The 14,336-nt window shown below is 37.0% G+C and overlaps 1 protein-coding gene across 9 annotated transcripts in view; it reads right to left on the bottom strand.

Annotated features, from left to right (window-relative positions):
* The window catches only part of GOLGA4 (golgin A4), a 77,250-nt gene that overhangs the window by 21,688 nt on the left and 41,226 nt on the right, over positions 1-14,336 (bottom strand). For all 9 annotated transcript variants that reach the window (XM_077179243.1, XM_054646336.2, XM_054646357.2 and 6 more), the window contains 5 exons: positions 10,759-10,937; positions 9,612-9,743; positions 7,492-7,647; positions 875-4,953; positions 51-172 (listed from right to left, as the gene is read on the bottom strand). In XM_077179243.1, coding sequence (XP_077035358.1) covers positions 51-172; positions 875-4,953; positions 7,492-7,647; positions 9,612-9,743; positions 10,759-10,937 — 4,668 coding nt within the window. The remainder of the gene's footprint in view (positions 1-50; positions 173-874; positions 4,954-7,491; positions 7,648-9,611; positions 9,744-10,758; positions 10,938-14,336) is intronic.

Here is a 14,336-nt window from a genome sequence, read left to right as displayed (position 1 = left end):
CAGTTCTCTGACTACTTTACTGATTACAGTTATATTAATATTGCACTTACTGATGGTCTCTTTTACTGCTGTTTCTAATTCTCTCTCTTTTTGAGCCAGCTGAGTATTGAATTCTCTTATTAACTGCTTTAAGGTGGAGTTGTGCTTTAACTCAATGTCTTCTTGTTCACATCTGTAAAAAAAGGTCAAAACATACAGCAAGGAAATATAACATTTAAAGAGGGTGTGAAAATACAAGGCAAGGCAAGAGATCTGGGAATTTCTTGAGAACTATTTTAGAAGAGGATGGTTTTGAATTATATGAATTCTGTGAGATTCACAGAGGCTTTATCTTCCTCTTCTATCTAATTCACCTGGTAGGTGTAGGTGTTTCATTTAAAAACAACCCAGAACGGAACCCCTCCAAAGATATGGAGTTTTTGCTGAGGAAGTTGAAGAACTGGAAGAAAAGATTATGCCATAAAAAGAATTTTTAGGGAATTTTTAGAATTGCTTGAGAAACTATTAAATGTGCTAAGCAGTCACCACATTTTGTGCAGTATGTATGAACAACTATTGATATCAACTGAACATGAACACTCTCAGTACTAAGTTTTAATAAGCTTTATTTCCTGTTTGAGAAAAACAGAATTATATTATATGCTTCAGCAATGCTGAAAATCACTGTCACTGAAACAGATCAGAAACGGTATTACTCTGCCAAATGTCAAACCTCTTTTCTTTATGTTTCTCTAAGTCTATTTAGAACAATTAAAGAAAAACATCAGTCATTATTTCTTTGTTGTAAACTGAGCTTTAGAAAAGTATTCTTGAGGTTTTAGTGGCTAGAGATAAAATACAGAAGTGGTAACACAGACAGGAACAAAGAATTTACCTGATTTTTTGCTCCATTTCCTCTAATGACTCCTTCTTTACTATGTCAAGCTCTTGCTGATGTTCCTTTCGCAGAGTACGTATGTCTTTTTGAAGATTATTCACCTCTTTGCATAGCTTCTGTTTCTCCCCTTCAGTCTCTTCCAGTTTAGTCTGTAAGTCCTTCTGCTGATTCTGCATATCCACTAGTAACTTCTGCAGCTCCAAAACAGATCTGGACTTTTCTTCAGCATTTTCCTCAAAAGCTTTCAGACGGTCATTTTTTTCACTCAACTGCTGCTGTAGACATTCTACCTTTTCTTCATATCTTAAAGTAATATCTTCCATCTCAATCTTAAGTACTTCATTTTTCTTCACTATATTATTTTCTAATTCTTTTATCTTCTGTTCTAAAGACTCACTGACTGCCTCTTTTTCCTGCATTTTTTTCTGTAAGTCTCCAATTATATTCTCCATATCAAGATATTTTTGTTCCTTAACTTTCAATTCTTCCCTACTGCTTGCTAAAACACTGCCACAACAAGCATGCTCATCCACTAACAATGAATATTTTTTGGTTTGCTCCTCAAGTTCTTTCCTCAGACTTTTGGTCCTAACCTGCTCTTCCTGATGGCTCTTCTCAACACATTCTAGTTTTTTAATGAGTTCTTTCTGTTTGTTTTGCAGTTCTAGATGACAGTCATTACTCTCTCGTTGTTCTTTCTCATACTTCTGTAATAATGCATCTTTTTCGGTTAAGTCCTTCTGTAACACTTGCATTTTCTCTTTGTATGTCTGTTGGACACTCTCAAGTAAGTTATTTTTTTCTTGTTCTACAGCAGCTTTTACACTCTCTACTTTTTCCAGAATCTCCTTCTCTAATTCTGTGGAATCTCTTGTTGATTTAAGTTTTTCTTCTAAGGACTCAATTTTGGCTTCTCTCTCCTGTACTTTCTGCTCCAACTTTCTTAACTGATCTTCCCTATCTTGCTTAAATTGCTGTTCCTTTTCTTCCATCTGAGACAGTAACTGCTTTCTAATAGAACCTATTTTTTGCTCTGCCTTCTTTTTCAGATCAGCCAGCTTAGTGCTGTTCTCTGCATTCAGTCTCTCTTCTAATTCTTTCAGTTCTTCCTCTTTCCTTTTAAGTATCACTGACTTCATTTGATCAAATTCCTTCTCCTTTGCTTCAAAATCAGCTTTCAGTGAATCTATTTGCTTCTCAAGATTAAGCACTTTTTCTTCAGCCTTCTTAAATCTATTCTCCTTTTCAAAAGCCACCTTCTCTGCCTGATGGAGTTGGCAAGCTATTTCTTTTTTCTCTGTGTTTCTTTGTTCATTACACTTTTTAAGTTCCTCCACCAAGGAATCATTTTCTAAGGTTCTCTGAGCAATGTCTTTTTCTAGTTCAGCAATTTTTGCTGCTTGTTGTTTTAACTTTGAGGTTAACTCACTTTCTTCCTTTTCCCTCCTGTTTTGCTTTTGTTCCAATTCGCTTTTTAAACTATCAAGATTCCTGCTTTGTTTAGCCAGCTGTTCCTTCAGTTTATTTAGCTCTTCATCTTTCTTACTGGCTTCAGTATTGCTTAATTCAAGTTTGCTCTGCAAATCTTTGATAGTATCATGATTTTGGGTAAACTTGGTTTGTGCTTTCATCTTCCACTCTGACAACTGGGCCTTGCAAAGATCTATCTGATCAAGAGCTGATGCTTTTTCTTGACTCAGCATCTCAACTCTGGATGATAACTCTTCCACTTGATTTAACAACTGCAACCGATCCTCTTGATGTTGTTTGCTTAACAGAGATATGGCTGCTTCCTTCTCTGTTAAACTTACTGTGCTTTCAAGTCTAACATTAAGGTCAGTAACTGTTTTGTTGAGAGCAGACACTTCAGATTGTTTTTCCTGGAGTTCTTCCCTCATTGATGTGACAGCATTGATATTTTCAGATAACTCTTTCCTCAGCTGTGTTATGCAAGTTTCTTTCTCTGATGCTGCTTGCTGCTGATGTCCTCCCTCTTTTTGCAATTGTTTATTTTCTGTTACAAGTCCTGCAATGTCAGCTCTCATAGACATAATTAAATTGTCTTTCTTCTGCAGTTCTTGAATTGACTCTTGCAAAGAAGTAGTAGCAGCAGAATGATGCTCTGTTATTTCCCTAAGCTGAGCTTCTAGTTCAGTTATCTTACTTGTTTTGATTATTATTGCTTCTTTAATCTTTGAAGTTTGGCGCTCACAGTCTGCAATTTTACATGTTATTATGCCAATTTTTTCACTACATCTTTCAATTAATTCATTGCCTTTAGTTTGCAACGAAGCTTCAGCATTCTTCCAAGCATCTAACTGGGCTGTAAGTTCTCCTGACAACCTTTTAAACTCAGTTTCTTTTAGCCGAATTGACTCTATTTTTTTGTCATAATTTTCATGATCTTTATACTGAGAAGATTGCACAGTTTGGAGTTTTTCTTCAAGGGTTCTCACTGTATCAGCCAGCTCAGTAATTGTGGCTTTGTCCTTCTCTTCAATGGCTTTCTGTTCACTGAGTTGTTCCTGAAGTCCTGTCTGCTGTTTCAGGGACTGGTTAAGATCACTTTCCATTTTTTTCAACTGTGTTTTCAAGTCACTTTCCTTATCTGACAAAGCACCCACCTTAGCCACTGACTGCCTTAGCTGTTCTTGCAACTCCTTCAGGCATTCCTCATTTTTCACTCGTTCTTCCTTCAGTTGGATTATTTCTGTTCTGGAGTCCTCCTTTTCAGCACTGAATGTGAAAAGCTTCTGTTTCAGGTCTCCAACTTCCTGCTCTTTCACTTGCAGTTCCATAGCATGTTGTTCCTTGAGCTCTTCAATCTGCTGATTAAATTTCTTTTCCCAACTCTGGGTTACTTCTTCTAATTTCCTTATGTGGTCTTCAGCAAGACTGTCTAGTTGCTCTTTCTGATTAGATTCCAGTTTTGAAACTGCATCATTGATTCCAGATGAGCTGGCATGTGCCATTTCCAAAATTTTAGTATTGAATTCACTCTCTTTCTGACTGAATTCCAACTGCTTGTTTTCAAGCTCCTTTTTTAGTTTAGCTTCCTGCTCAGCAAGTTTATTTTTGAAAGTTTCCTGCATATCTTTTGATTTCTGTTTCATTTTTTCCACTTTCTTCTCCTGACATTTCAGTTTACTTTCATACTCTCCTTGTAAAGCACTAACTCTCTCCTCTGCAGCTAACAGTTTCTGTTTAAGCTCTTCCACTTGCTTGTTCTGTAACTTCTTCATGTGCTCCATTTCATTTTCCTTCTCAGTCAGACTTCTCTTCATCTCATCAGCCTTTCTTTGTAGGTCCTTCAGTTGACATTCATACTGCTCTGTTAGAGTGGTTACTTTCTGTATATTTTCACTTCTTTGCTCCTCTAGCTTTGCAGACACTTGGACAAGTTCAGCTTCAGATCTTTCTGCAGATTCCTTCATTTTCCGTTCATGTGCTTTTAGCTCCTCCAAATGTCTGTCCTTCTCCTCCAGTGATTGTTTGAGCTTGTTGAGTTCCTCTTTGAGTACCTTCTCAACACCTTGAATAGACATTTCATGCTCTTTTAACATTGTTTCAATCACTTCATTGTGCCATTTCCTCTCTTCCTCCAATTTGCCTTTCAATTCTTGCTTAGCTTCACACACTTTACTATTTAATTCGGAGAGCTCTTGCTCTAAATCATGACGTATTTTTAGTGCTTCTGAGAGCTCAGAAGACAGTGCTTCTAATTCTGTTTGTTTCACATCAAGTTTTTCTAATGTTTTTTCATTCATCTCTTCTATGTGTGCACAGAAAATTGTTTCTTTCTCTTTCAAAATGGTTTGTATCTCTTGTTGTTGTTTCTCTCTTATTTTTTCTATTTCAGTTATTTGTTGTTGCTTTAAAATTTCAAGTTTTTCTGTCCAAAGCTTTTCTTGCTGCTGTTTCACATTCTCTAGTTCTTTATTGTGTTTTTCAACCATATCGTTGATTTCCTTATTGTGCTGGGTTTTTTCAGACTCTATGAGAGTATTTAATTCCTCTGATTGCTTTCTGTCATCTTGCAAGTACTTTGCAAGAGAGCTTTCCAGTTCAAGAATCCTCTGTTAGAATACAGTTTTAAAAGAATATGAATATTCAAAAGGTAAAAATTTGATTAATTTTTAAAAAAATCTTACCAGGTTCACATAACTACAGGTTACTTATTCCATTATTTTTAATGAATGTCAACTTCTTCAATAAGCCTTTAATTAATCCGGTTTGTTCTCACTTTTGCTTCCATTATGGAGAGTTAGCTAATTAATAAAAAACTCTCTATCTCACTGCAGTGAAAATACACACAAAAACCTGAAAATAATGTAACTAGTTCAAATAAAGTAAGTAGTGACATTTATGAGAAGTATGTTCACATTTTCTTCTTAAACTAAAGTACCAACATATAGGATGAAAAATATAGGAAATTTACAATAGCTTCATGGAGTTTTGTATGTGCGTAATGATTTATCATAATTCGACCTCCCATGGAAATGCTGATGTAAAATGCTGATGTAGGCAAAAGTTTGAAACAAATATCTGGGAGTGGTGGAATAATGTACAAACTTGAATTAGCAGAAAATACAGTCTTACTCATTACATAAAGCAAAGGACACTAAAAATTTAAGCAAATCTTTTTGCTTACTGTGGTGGTGCACTCCCCCCTCCTCTCAGGCTGCACTGACATCTGAGAAATGCTCATTAGGCATTGGCCTTGAAAAAAAGAGTATCTGGACTCAGCTTTTTCCAAGCTTATCAAAAACCCTGTCTATTCCCAGGAACTGCTGCTAACAAGCTCGAGTTTTCCTTACAAACCACACTAGAAACTAGTTTTCTTGCCTGAATGGCATAACATCCCTGTTCTCACACTTTCAAAGAAAGTGCCAACACAACTGTGACCACGATGAAACATTGTTATGACTAAAGCCCACACTCTAGTGATCCCATAAACAGCGGTCCAAAATGGGGCCCTTTGAGCTCTCTTTGACCACATGCTGCAACCAGCAATCTCCCTCTAAGTGGGACACCTGTCAGAACTAGTGCACTCTCAAGATTTTTGTACTTGGAGGAACGACAAAAAAATTACGAATACTGGGCCAATATCCTCACTCCTCAAGGCTCAACCCTTCACTCGCTGGGGAGGTGCAAAGGCATCCAAAGTGAGTATTTTGCTTACCTTCGAGGGGAATTTTTCACAGGCACCTTGCTGGCACTGTTTATTGTCTGTGTGCATGCACATGAGCATATGCTATAGCAAAGCAAGGAGAAATGCTGCTTTCTTAGATTTTTGAGCACCTTAGGTATCTATGTAAGTTAGACCTGTAGTAAGGTGAAGTCATTGAATTATAAGCTAAGTGGAACGCTGCTAAGTGTTTTCTTTGCTAAGTTGCTAATTTTAATTTATAGGTTAAATGCTGTTAAATGTTATTCCTCTCTTAAACTGTTAAGATAAGGTTGTAAGTTGAGTTAGGTATAAGTTAAGTGTTATTCCTTTGTTAAATTGTTAGGTTTAAGGTATAATTTAAGTAAAAGTACTCTAAAGTTTGAGTGCTGTTAAACTTTTAGGCTGTATTCAGCCTTTTCATCTGTGCTCTCGCCTAAACACACACACACCCACACATCCACCCACACACACCCCCTAGATAGTTCTCAGTTCATTTCTGTTTGATTGCCTGGATTTTGTTTGGTTATGTTGTTGCTTGTTTTTCCTTAGTGTGCTTTAACTGTCCTCTAAGTAGTAGATTGAATCTTGCCAACGAACTTTGTTGTGCTGTTGCTTAATATTAAATCTGGTTTTCACTGATGCCCTTGCTGCTGATTTTCTTAAGTGATCTCAAACACTTGTTTGTAACACTTAGTGAAGTATCCTTATAAGCATTTGTAAGGCAGCAGTACCCAGAAATTAAAGAGCCTGAAATTCAACTCCTCTTTATAACATACCTAAAAATTAAATAAATGGATACATATTCATATCCCACATAATGCTATAAAGGAAATGTATTTCTATATTTTGCTGATGCCTTAAGTTTTAGCTTTCATATTTTTCAGATTCTGTGCTGCCTAGGTGCATAGCTTTGAGCTTCATATTAAGTGTTAGTAAGCTCTCTTCACAGAGTAGGTAGACAAAACAATCCTTTTCCAGCTTAAGACCAAGGACAACTGTTACAAGTTTCAGACCCAAAAACCATACAGTGGACTGAAGAGAGAAAACAAGATGGATGGGACTTCATAATCTGAAGGTGTAATTGGACAATTAACCCAATATGGAAATGGATAAAAGTGTGAAACCTAGTGACCATTTTGGGTCTATCTTGGGTGTAGCCCTGGCCAGGCTCTTGTACTGCCCAAGGTGTATCTTTTTAAGGCCTTTTAATAAATACCTACTTTATTCTATTAGCTCTGTCTTGTCTCTGTTCCAGATCAGCCTCTCAAGGCATCACGCCACCTAGTCTTAAAAAAAAACTAGGGGCTGCAGAATAGCATGGCAATATATTAAACTTTTGTTACTTTTATCCCACAAAACCCAATCACAACAAATCACCATTTGTAAACTTGTCACAGCTAAATACATACTTGTAAATGCTTAGTCTTTTGGAATCTTTACTCACAGTTCTACAAGTCTCTAACTCTTGATGCATTTTCTCGACTTTCTTGTCACACTCAGACTGTATGGCTTTCTTCTGCAGCTCTAATTCTTCTAAGGCTAGGGATTCTTGCTGTTCTTGCTCTTGAAGGGCTTTTAAGCACTCACTCTGATTTTTTTCCTGCATGAAGAAGAACAACTAAACAATAAACTACAAATATAGTCATCACACCTTCAAGAACATTATGATAGGATATTTTCAAGTTAATATGAGTCATACACTAATCACCTTTACTTTCTGCACAAAAACAAATGGAGTTTTTATTCAGTTTGTGAAAACATAAGTGCAATAAATCGCTTCTTTTTTTTCTTGGAAACCCCTTGTGATAGATGAATAATGTGATGATTGACTCTCACAATTAACAGACAAATATCATGTATATAGGTTAAGAAAAGTTCTATAGATTTATAGTTATGTTTTACCCCCTTGCGTTGTTATCAAGGGACAGGTGAGGTTGGGACATCTGGGAGGGTTGGCTTGTCACTATGGCAACACCTGACCTCCAATCAGGATTTGAGGAAGTAAACTTCACCACTGGACAGTGAAGAAGGAGTTGATGGACAGAACTTTGGGAGGTGCTAAAGGGTTAAAAGGCGAAACCTTCATTGTGTGGGTGAGCACGTGGTGGGGAAAATCCTTTGCTCCCGGCACCATAACATTTTCTCTATTCCGTCTTCCATTGTATTTTTGATAAAGTTTAATAAACCTTTCTAAATTTATGAAAAGTGAGTAGCCATTTGTCACACCCCTTGTCTTTGCATGAAAAACATAATGTAATCAAGCCTTACATTTTGGTTTGTTTACCACTATTAATTGAGAATAACATCTGAGAGGAGTTGTTGGGGCTTGGGTTTTGGTTTGCGTTTTTTTTTCCCCATTCCTTCATTGTTATTTGTGGAATTTTGTTCCCATTGAGTAGCTAATAAGAATGGCAGAGAGGGGGAAACTCCTTTGGTTTTTTTGGGAGTGTTTTTTTTCTTTCTGGCTGGGATAAGGGGATGGGTGGGTGCAGCTCCTAGCTCTCCCTCTCTCTGTTTCAGTTTTAGAGGAAGACAGTCAGAGCCACTGCTTTTGGGGAAAGGACTTCCACTGCTGCTGCCGAAGACCGGCCCAGAGCTGCTTCTTCTACCGTGGGGTGAGTCTCTGCTCATGAGAACAGCCACTGAACTGGGACCTTATTAACACCCACCTCACTAAAAAAGACACCTATCATTGTCTGCTCAGGTGCCCGGGATCCTGAGCTCAGCTCTCCCTGCCCTGCTGGGAGCCCCTCACCCCCTGCCAGCCCAACTTGCTGCTTTCTGAGAGTCCTGCTAGGGGCACAGGAATTGGCTGCCCCAAGGGTTTGTGAAGCAAAGCCTCTCTTCCACTCCTTCCCATCTTCGGACAAAAGCCTCCATTGCCATCTGCTCCCCGAGCCAGCGCCAGAGCGCCCCCTGCAGCCGCCGGGGAATCATCGCACCTGCCCTGGCCACCGGGAGTCACCAGCGCCCCTGCCGGCTGTGACCGTAACGACACCAAAGGGGGAAGTGCCGCAGCCAAAAGGCTGTCGCTGGGTTCTGGGTTCTGTTTGTTGTTAATGTCAAAGTTGTTGTTGTTTGTTTGCTTTATTATACATAGCAGTATAGAACTGTTATTCCTCTTCCCATATGTTTGCCTGAGCCCCTTAATTTCACGATTCTAAAAATTCGGAGGGAGGGGGGTTTTTTTGTAACTTCATTTTTTGTATTTCTTTTACTCTAATTCCTGGGCCTGATTGCCAATGATCCACAGAAAGATATTAAAAATCAAATCTAAAAAATTTCAAAAAAATAAATAGTTTCCACAAGATACAGCTGTTACTGAGCACTGACAGTGATAATTTATCGTTACTAAGTTATTACTATTACTACTATAAGTTAGTCTGGATCATTGCAGCTGCTTTCTTTTCACGTTCCTGAAGTCTATGAGCTATTTGACTTTTGGAAAGCACTCCTATCTTTAAGCATAGGAGGACTCTCACTGTGGAATAGTGTCAACTCAAGACTTCTAATCCCAACTCACACTTAGAGAAATGGTTTTTTATGTGTGTTAGGTTTACTTACAAGAGCTGCCTTCATCTTCTCCTGGAATACCTTTTCTTGAGCCTGTAATCTCTCATTTAACTCCTGATCTTTGGTAGCCAGTTCTTTTTTATGGATTTTTTCTAGTTCAGCAACTCGTTCCTCTGAAGATTTCTGTGAAGTCAGAAAAAACTAATTTCAAAATATTAACTAACAAAACACTTTCTATTTTTTCTTAATAAGAAAATAGTGAAGACAGACAGAACAAACCGGAACCATCTCTTTGCTCCTTTTGAATAAGTTATGATCACTTAGAGTACTTAATATTAAGCCCTGACAGTTCTTATTTTCAAGCTTTAAGTTATCCATCTTCCTTCTCAAGTCTTTCATAGTTGTACTAAAGACACATAGTTGTTTCTAAAGACTCCTCTGAGTCTTTAGTCAAGGCAAACTTTGTGTTTTCAGTTCAAACATGATAACACATTGGAAAAGGAACTTTTTTGTAGCTTTCTCAGTATTCTTGTTTTATGAGCCAGAAAGTCAAGTGGTGATACTCTGTGTAGACAGTTATCTACAACCTTTATTTAAGAATGATGTGAAGCACGTCAGTGGTCCCCTTAAAGCATCAGTGTATTCTCTTAGAAAAATTAATACCATTGTGGATATCTTTACAAGAACTGTAACTTATGGGTGTTCAAATTTACAGCTTTGTAAGGCATGTGAAGTATTCCAGCAATTCCTAACTAAATACACCAGAAAAAAACAAATTATAGAAACTTTTAACCCACAAACAATACGGCAACAAGTTCTTAAACATTTACACATAGTCAGCTAGGATAATGATTAAAAGCTAAAAGTGATTAAAACCCAAAATCCTTGTGGGGATGTGTGAGCTTCCTGCCATTAATGTCTTCTTGTCTTTGTTTAAAGTCTCAAGTATACTTTTAATAAACAATTTTATTAAATACTGTGAAGCAAAGAATAATACTATTTATTTTTACATGCCATTAATGAACTGATTTAAATTGCTGAAGAAAAAACATCTATGAAGAGTTTGCAGTTTTTCATTAAGTAAATCTTTAATCACAGAAAATAATTTTTATGGATTTTATTAACTAGCAAAAGCTTTATAACAGTTCTGTCATACTGATGTATTTTACAACAATGGCTGAACTGTAATAGTTTTTACCTTCATAATCTCAACCACCTCTTGTTTCACTCTGGTTAATTCCCGCTGAAGATTTACTCTCTCTTCTTCACTTGCCTTTTCTACTGCTTTAATTTTTTCATCCATTTCTATTTGCAGTTTTTTACGGGCTTCCTCTGTCTTTTGGGCAATACTTACAGCCTTCTCAAGCTCTTCAAAAGCTGTGAAGAAAAAAAAGTATATGATAATTGAGAAATATCTATACATTTTGATAGAAGAATTTCACAAAAAGAGAAGAATGAATTTAAGAATTAACCTAGAATTCACATGTTTATTTTCTAGAAAGGAAAGAGAACTGACAAATAGACGTGAATTTCTTCCAATACATCCTGTAGCTTCTATTTCTTTGCCTAAAATCACTATAAAATGCATAAACCATATTAATGAATGAACTATAACACTCCTCTTCTGCCTATATCTGCTGAATAAACTTTGAAGAAGTGGAAAATAGCTGCACAAAGAAAGGTAATTCACACTAAAACAAGCAGACAGAAACAAACCAAGAATGATTACTATGCAAGTCAGTTATTAGCAGGTCATGAAGAGTTTCTCCTGAATAGAATACTAATGTATAATATCAGGCACTTAATATACCTAAGAATAATTCCAAACTGTAAAACCTAGAGAATCGTTTCTTTAAACTATGTTTCATAGAGTCCACAGAGATGGCTTTGCTAATTTCATTATCTCACTATTTACATTTAATGTACACTTCTATCAGTGTAGTAGCTGACTGTCTGGCACTTCTAACTTCACAAATAAAATGTAAATTAAAAAAATTAGAAGTTAAGATTTGCTCCCAGAAAACTTGAATAGCTGTAAGTTGTTTCAAAAGAACACTCAAGCTGCAGTGTTGAGATTTATTTACTCTTGCTCAGGATGCACAAATCCACTGAAACACATTTTAATTTACAAAATAAAAGCAATAATTCCACAGCTTCATCTCATGCTAAGCAGAAGTAGCCTAACATGCTGTATTCACTTCACAGATGATAATTTAGATATAAAAAGAAAGCAAATAAATTCCAGTATTGTGAGCTTGTTTATTTATTCAATACCCCTAAAACTCACTACAACTGATGTCAGAGTCTATACAGAATTACACAAGACTAGAGTTCAATCATTATTAGGGAAATCTCTTTTCCTGAATGGATCATGAATGTGGAAAACTGTGGAGGACAGTAAACCAGCTGGGGAAAAGCTTACCATGCTCCCCTGGAGGGACAACCTTTAAGTAACAACCTCCCTGGTCATGGCGAGGAAAAAAACTTCCCCAAGAATGCATTGTTGCTGTATGTTGATTCTATGTATCCCACTGACCCTTCCCCTTTGTTCTGCCCCTGTGCCCTCATCTCAATCGTTCTGATGTTCTGCCCCACCCCTCACGATCCCTATATAAACCCCTGCTCTCTCTGCCTAAAAGAGTTCTTTGTCCCTGGACCCCTTCAAGGTAGGAGCTCAATAAAGATCCTCTGTGCAACCCCATATGAAGACTCCGTCCCTTCCTTCTCCATCGCTCGTGGCTGAAATCACCCAAGAGCTGAAATCATTCGGCAGGAGCGAGATGTGCCTGTGCACCCAGGACATCTTCTTAAAGACGCTCCTCTGGGAAGGCTGTGGCACTCTACCACCTCTGTCTGCTGCGAGAGAAAACCCCTACAGCATTATTAGAAAAATTTAGTGTCAGAACATCCTACTATACGGTTCGTACTTAGCATAACGGAATTTTGGCAGAACGCCTCTGTAAAATTCAAAATCACAATGCCAATATCAAGACTGTAATTTATCAGAGCACAAGCCCCTAAAAGCATATTATTCTATTATACCCTGGACTACTGGGACTCTATTTTGCAAGGAAACAGAAAAAACCAAACTTCTGAAGTGTTATTTATATGCTAAGCTTTCTTCCAATAAATTCTGTTCCCAAAAGAAAATCATAATAGACTCTCACATCTCTAGTTTTATTGATTCATCATTAGTTCATAGGCATTCACAGCAGTTATTGCAATCTTTGTTTTTTTTGAAGTTATCTTTAATAATATTCAAGCATGTATTTGAGAAGTGAGCAATAATTTCCATTCCACATCTTTTGACAACATTAAACACTGAAGATTTTAACCACAGTCTGTACTTTTGAGACAGTGCTGCAAATATGTCTTCAAGTAACTTAATTCCATACAACTGGATTCACCCAAATTTTGACCTTCTACAGAATTTTCTTGTTTTTTGAGGAAGCCTTTTTCTGACTACTCACAGCAACAATCATGTTTTAAGGCAAAATGGGGCTGTTATTCTGGCAATACCAAAGCAGACCACTGTATTTTTATTTATTTTTATTTATCCACTCTTCCACTACTGGTTCTGCTTAAATGCTAAAACTATTACAAAAAATTAAGATCACTAGAGATTATTTCAAGCAGAAACAGTCTAAAATGTAATACTAGCACGCACAAGGCTTATAGTTCCTTATTTTGCACAGTTCTTCACAGTCCTATGAAGGCATTTTGCCACGTGCCATCTACAGGACTCAAGTTCTCCCCACTTGCGACACCAGGCACAAGTTGATTATGAATACTGCAGAATAATGCAAAACTCTGTTTGGAGAATGGTAATGACTTCTCTGATGCTCCTCTCAGTCCTAACAAAAGCAGGCCAAGCAAAACTGGTGAAGTCGTTCAGTATTACAGCATCATCTTTTTTCAAAACCAAACAAAAACTGAACCAAACAAGCAAACAAAAATATAAAACAAAACAAAAATCCACCCCATCCTATGGACCTTTGCAAAGTATAGCTTGAAACTAAAGCCTGAATGTAGAACATTAAGTTATTTCACTTTTCCATACACATTTTCTGATTCTTGTTCTGAGCATCATGTAAGTTATTTTCATTTGAGAAAATGTTATTTTCGTTTTCATTTATTTTCATTTGTATTCTCTTTCCTTCTGCAAAAGGAAAGAGAATACATTTGCCATAGCCCACAGATCAACCAAAGAGAAGATCCATGTTCACAATAGGATTGACTACTGATCTGGAATTGCTGAGAAACATGCAGTACAAAAGCTGCATCACCATAATCACAAGCAGGATGTTAATACAAAAACTAGACAAAAGCTGATGTTTAAAAAGCCAAGAGGGTATGAAACCACAAAGAAGCAGTACTTCACAGAAACACAGTTGGATCACTAAAAGTTAAATTATACACCTCTCACACATTTAACCCTTAAGCAAAACAGAATACTTTCATTCAAAGTAGTTAATTCTAGTGTAGCTAGACACAACCAAGTTTCAAACCAGCAGAGGGCTAAACTATCACCAAGCAGACAGAATGTGGTCTCTATTATCACTGTTACTTTTAATCTGTGAGAGATTTTAATTCTCTGTATCAAAACATGAAATAAAGTCCATGTTTTTATTTAAATATACCTACTCTGAATGTAGAGAATAAAGGCACTTCCTCTGCATTCTTCTCCAGCCTGCAGAACTCTGTTCAGGGAAGATCTTTCAACCAAGTATTGGTTGAATGAAGTCTCACAAAGGCACATCAGCAAATCAGAAATAG

This window comes from Agelaius phoeniceus, chromosome 1, assembly GCF_051311805.1.
Source record: "Agelaius phoeniceus isolate bAgePho1 chromosome 1, bAgePho1.hap1, whole genome shotgun sequence".
NCBI lineage: Eukaryota > Metazoa > Chordata > Aves > Passeriformes > Icteridae > Agelaius > Agelaius phoeniceus.
This window is presented reverse-complemented; position numbering and strand designations above follow the sequence as displayed.